Source organism: Mandrillus leucophaeus, unplaced genomic scaffold (assembly GCF_000951045.1).
Source record: "Mandrillus leucophaeus isolate KB7577 unplaced genomic scaffold, Mleu.le_1.0 Scaffold211, whole genome shotgun sequence".
NCBI classification, from domain to species: Eukaryota; Metazoa; Chordata; class Mammalia; order Primates; family Cercopithecidae; genus Mandrillus; species Mandrillus leucophaeus.
In genome coordinates, this window is record NW_012102155.1 from 4,283,308 (window position 1) to 4,289,115 (window position 5,808).

At 38.9% G+C, this 5,808-nt stretch overlaps 1 protein-coding gene across 1 annotated transcript in view; it reads right to left on the minus strand.

Moving 5' to 3' along the window:
- Nucleotides 1-5,808, minus strand: part of MRPL47 (mitochondrial ribosomal protein L47) — a 26,962-nt gene that overhangs the window by 16,742 nt on the left and 4,412 nt on the right. Inside the window, exon 4 of the mRNA XM_011980392.1 lies at nucleotides 4,179-4,275. Coding sequence (XP_011835782.1) covers nucleotides 4,179-4,275 — 97 coding nt within the window. The remainder of the gene's footprint in view (nucleotides 1-4,178; nucleotides 4,276-5,808) is intronic.

Genomic DNA, 5,808 nt, shown 5'->3' on the forward strand with positions numbered 1-5,808 from the left:
GAGACAGAGTCTTGCTCTGTCAATCAGGCTGGAGTACAGTGGTGTGATCTCGGCTCACTTATCTTAGCTCACTGCAACCTCCACCTTCCAGGTTCAAGTGATTCTCCCGCCTCAGCCTCCTGAGCAGCTGGGATTACAGGCACCCGCCACCAAGCCCGGCTAATTTTTTGTATTTTTAGTAGAGACGGGATTTCACCATATTGGCCAGGCTGGTCTCGAACTCCTGGCCCCAGGTGACCTGCCCACCTTGGCCTCCCAAAGTGCTGGGATTACAGGCATAAGCCACCATACCCGGCCTTATATTTGTTTATACATAAATATTCATATGTTGGGGATTGTAATGTGAGATGGGCCAAACTTTTTCATAGTTCTAAATACATACTGAGAGCCATTTTATGTGTTATGTATGTCCCTTAAGCATCACAAGAGATATCAAATGCTGCATAAGCACATTTGTTTCTCATAAGAATCCTCAAAAAAAGCACAGATTATAATCTCCCAGGTAGCTATGAGATCTGAAAAAGATGTGAAAGCCACAAATTTAGATAAATTATTTCATAATCTGTTTCATTTTTGTTTTTTGAGACAGGGTCTAGCTCTGTCACCCGGGCTGGAGTGCAGTGGCACCATCTTGGCTCACTGCAACCTCTGCCTCCTAGGCTCAAGCAGTCCTCCCACCTCAGCCTCCCAAGTAGCTGGCACTACAGGCATGCACTATCACGCCCGAATGATTTTTGTATGTTTTTGGTAGAGACAGGGTTTTGCCATGTAGCCCAGGCTGGTCTCAAACTCCCTGGCTCAAGTGATCTGTTTGCCTTGGCCTCCCAAAGTGCTGGGATTACAGACGTGAGCCATCGCACCCGGCCCATAACCTGCTCAGTTCACACTCAGCACTTCTGCTATCCTCAACTTCACTAAATGGCTTACAGTAGCTGAATTCACATGCCTTCCTCTTAACTATTTTATTTTCTACAAAATCCCCGAAAAAGAAAAGATGACTAAGGCAAATTCTATTTTGAAGACAAGCAAACTCAGGAGGGTAAAGGGACCACACTGATAAGGGCTTTATATAAAATTCGCTAATCTTTAGAAATTTTTAGTAAATCTGGTTGTTGATTAACTACATTAAACAGTTTGCCTAAGCAAGGGTAAGACTTGAGGCTTTCAGCTGAAATCCAATGTTAGCTCACAAAGATAGAAAGTAAATGGCTACCAAGTCCACAGAATTAACATTCAGAAGTTCATGCCAAGAAATGTGAAGGAAAATCAGAAGTATTATTTAGATATACCTTACTGTAAACAAGTCAACCTCAAAGAGCCATCTTTTCTGTAAGTTTCTCAGTGCCAAAAGTGTCAGTTGAGAGAATATAAAATTAATAGGACTGTGTTCCAGGGTAAGAGTATACACTTCTCTTTACAGCCAAGAATTAATATTACAGAGTAGCCCTTGAAACACATTTTTTAAAAAGAGACAAAAAGGTACACTTGCAAAATTATAATCAATCTTTTATCATGTGCCTTGTTTCTGTATTTCAAACACAAGGGAAGTAACATAATATCATTTATTTGTGTGATAAATAGGTACTAATACTCTGAAGAGAAGCACATATAGTGAGGGTTTTTTATCTCAGATGGATAGTTAATACTTTAGTTACAATCATAGCTGTTGTGCCAGAATTATACAATTTCTCCCTTAATTTTTATATTATTCTGTAAGTAAAATTTGTCTGTAATATGCTTGAACTGGGTATCAACTCAGATCAGCCCAGTGATAAGAATTATATCCCAGTTATAATTCTTCTTTTCTGTTTTCCTTAAAATAGTTCCAAATCTTTGGTTTCTATCTTATATTGAGAAATTTTTTTACATTTTTGCTTAATAAAGTTTCCTAGTAGTATGTCACAAAACACTGGAAACACCAGATATATTTGAAGTTTGAAAAAATTACGGTCACTTTCAGCTTCTCTGGAGTAAACTTCTATTATTTTGGGTTCTACTGATTGAGAAAGTGCAGTACATATGACCTACTGGGCTGAAGTTCACCTCTGAAATATATATTTAAAGCAGATAATCCACTGTTGAAATTCAAAAGTTCTATAACAGCACCATTATAACAAAAGCTTTTTCATCAAATAATGTGTTCTTTATAAAGCATCCTTGTCAATGCACTTTCAGTTTTTTATTTATTGAGACAGGGTCTTGGCTCGGTCACCGAAGCTAGAGTTTGGTGGTGCAATCGGGGCTCACTGCAGCCTCAACCTCCCAGGCCCTATCGTTTTAAAAAAGTTCAATGTCAGGAAACACAGTGAAAGATTAAAGGAGATAGTCTCCAGATTAGACTAAAGAGACACATGAAAATTCATGATGCAGAATTTTCTTTTGCCATAAAGGACACTTGGGATAACTGATAAACTCTGAATAAGATCTGTAGATTACAGCTAATAGAATTGTATCAATGTTAATTTCCTGATTTTGAAAATTACACAGTGGTTATATAAGGGAATATCCTGGTTTTTATGAAGTTTTTACAGATAAAGGGATGTCATGTGTACAACTTACTCTCAAACATTTGAGAAAAAATAATGTGTATGGAGGAGTGATGGATGAATAGAAGGATAAGGTAAATGCAGTAAAACAGAGGAATCGGGGTAAAGGGTATATGAGAATTTCTTCTTCTATTCTTGTAATTTTTCTGTGAGTCTAATATTATGTCAAAATAAAGATAAAAGAAAAAAATGTTATATAACTCAACTTTAACTACATCAGAATAACCTTCTCCATAATTAGGGCAAATCAATGAGGTTTCATTTTTTTCTTCTTTGATTTTCTCCAGGTATTGTTGTCCTTCCATCTTAAAGGCAGTGTGGTAACAATGGCTGCGACTGGTGTGAGGAAAGGAAACTAAAGTAGCTAAGGTTAGCTAGCAGCACTAATGCTATTACAAAAACTGAATTCTGTTCTCACTACTTACTATGCCACAGAAAAAAATCAATAAAGGGTTGATCTTGAAAGCAACTGAGTAAAAACATAAATCTAAATAAAAACATAAGTCTTTGGCTGGGCACGATGGCTCATACCTGTAATCCCAGCACTTTGGGAGGCCGAGACAGGCAGATCACGAGGTCAGGCGTTCAAGACCAGCCTGGCCAACATGGTGAAACCTCGTCTCTACTAAAAATACAAAAAATTAGCTAGTCGTGGTGGTGTGTGCCTGGGGTCTCAACTACTTGGGAGGCTGAGGCAGGAGAATTGCTTGAACATGGGAGGCGGAAGTTGCAGCGAGCCGAGATCACGCTATTGCACTCCAGGCTGGGCAACAAGAGCAAAACTCTGTCTCAAAAAAAAAAAAAAAGTAACCAACCTTTCACAACATTGTAAATCTATTAAACACTACTGACTATTACACTTAAAAATGGTCAAGATAGTAAATTTTATGTTATGTGATTTTTACCACAGTATTTTAAAAAGCAGTAAAAAACTGATCTAGTTATTAATGAAATGGTTAAACCAGAACTAGGAATGTACAGTGGTATAGCTACTTAGAAAACAGTTTGGCAGTTTCTTAAAATGCTAAACATAGATTTACCATATAAGCCAGTAATTTTACTCCTAGGTATCTACTCAAATAAAAACAGTTGTCCACATTTATGTTAGAAGTTGCAGGTAGGTTTGGGAGGCCGAGGTGAGTAGATCACTTGAGGTCAAGAGTTTGAGACCAGCCTGGCAACATGGTGAAACCCCATTTATACCAAAAATACAAAAGTTAGCTTGGCATGGTGGTACGTGCCTGTAATCCCAACAACTTGGGAGGCTGAGGCAAGAGAATCGCTTGATCCTGGGAGGTGGAGGTTGCAGTGAGCTAAGATATCACACCACTGCACTCCAGCGTGGGTGACAGAGTGAGACCCTCCTGCCCCCCACGTCCCCACCAAAAAAAAAAAAAAACAAAAAACCTTGCAGGTAGAAATGAGGAATGACTGCAGATGAGTATCAGATTTCTTTTAGGGGGGATGGAAATGTTTCCAAATGAACTATGATGGTTGCACTACTCACATTTACTAAAACTCAAACAAATAAGAAAAAAAAAATCTATTTGACAACAAATACAAGAACCACATAGCTAAACTCCTTTTAGCTGTAATCGTGTATACCAGTCTCCAGCCTCCCCCAATCCTTACCTTATCTAACCGCTCTGGACTTGGCATTGGCAATCTCTGCCGCTTGGCCTCCTGTTCTAGGGTTAAAAGCATATTTCTTTCTTTCAGTAAGACATACCTAAACAAAAGAACACAAACCTTGTGATGCTATTCTGTGGTTATGTTAATAAAGTTGTGATTTCTGACATCAAAATTAATTGTCTGTACTTGAAAGTCACTTAGGGGCGAGGTGCTGTGGCTCACACCTGTAATCTCAGCACTTTGGGAAGTTGAGGTGGGAGGATTGCTTGACCTCAGGAGTTCAAGACCAGCCTGGGCAACACAGCAAGACCCCATCTCTACCAAAAAATAAAAAATACACTTAGCCGGGCATGGTGGCACACACCTGTAGCCCCAGCTGTTTGGGAGACTGAGACAGGAGGATTGCTTGAGCCTGGGAATTCGAGGCTACAGTGGGCTAAGATCGTACTACTATACTCCAGCCTGGGGATAAAGTGAGATCTTGTCTCAAAAAAAAAAAAGTCATACTAGAAATCTCAATATATAGAATATGATTACAAAGAATAATCCTATATACATAACTATCTTTGCTTATCCATTTGTTCAATAAACTTTTCATCTGCCACATGTATTAAGTGCAAAGATAGTTACAAAGAGGCATAAAATATAGTCCTTACATTCTGAGTGGAGAGTAGAGAAGGCAGATGGAAGATAAATAACATTTGTTGAGTACCTATTATATGCCAGACAATGTGTTAACCATTTTATATACACTAATTTCATCTAGTTTTCACAACCGCCTTCTGAGGTTGGCATTATTTCCACTTACTAAACAAAGAAGCTAAGGCTGAGAGAAGTAAGGTATTCTGGGTCATACAGGTAATTCAAGATTCAAATCCTGATCTCTGTGTACAAAATCCATTCTATTTTAACTCCACCATGCTGCTTCTGAAACTGTAATGTATGTGGGATAATAAGTGGGACAGGCAATAAGTACCAGAAGAATTAAGTGGGGGAGATGAGAAACATCTCTTCTAGCTAAGATGACCAGGGAAAGATTCATAGAGGAGATGCAGTTTATCATAGAAGGGAGAGCACAGCAAACATAATCAAAGGTACTGAAGCAGCAGAGCTAAAGTGAAGACAGATTTTCTGAATACATCTATTTGAGAATAAGAGTTAGGGCCGAGTACAGCGGCTCACACCTGTAATCCCAGCACTTTCAGAGGCTGAGGTGGGTGGATCACTTGAAGTCAGGAGTTTGAGACCAGCCTGGCCAACATGGTGAAACCCCGTGTCTACTAAAATACAAAAATTGGCTGGGTGTGGTGGTGTGCGCCTGTAATCCCAGCTACTCAGGAGGCTGAGGCACAAGAACCTAGAAGGCAGATGTTGCAGTGGGCTGAGATCACGCCATTGCACTCCAACCTGGGCGACAAAGTGAGACTTTGTCTCAAAAAAACAAAAACAAAAACAAAAAAGAGAAATGGCAAAACTTTGGTTGGTTGCAGCCATGAATGTTGAAATAGCTTTTCACCGATAACCCATGGTAACTAATAGTGCTTTAAAACAACTTATTTTTCTATAATGAATAAACATAGTATCAGTGGTTTTTATAAACACCTTACAATTCTTTAATTTGTCAAGAAAG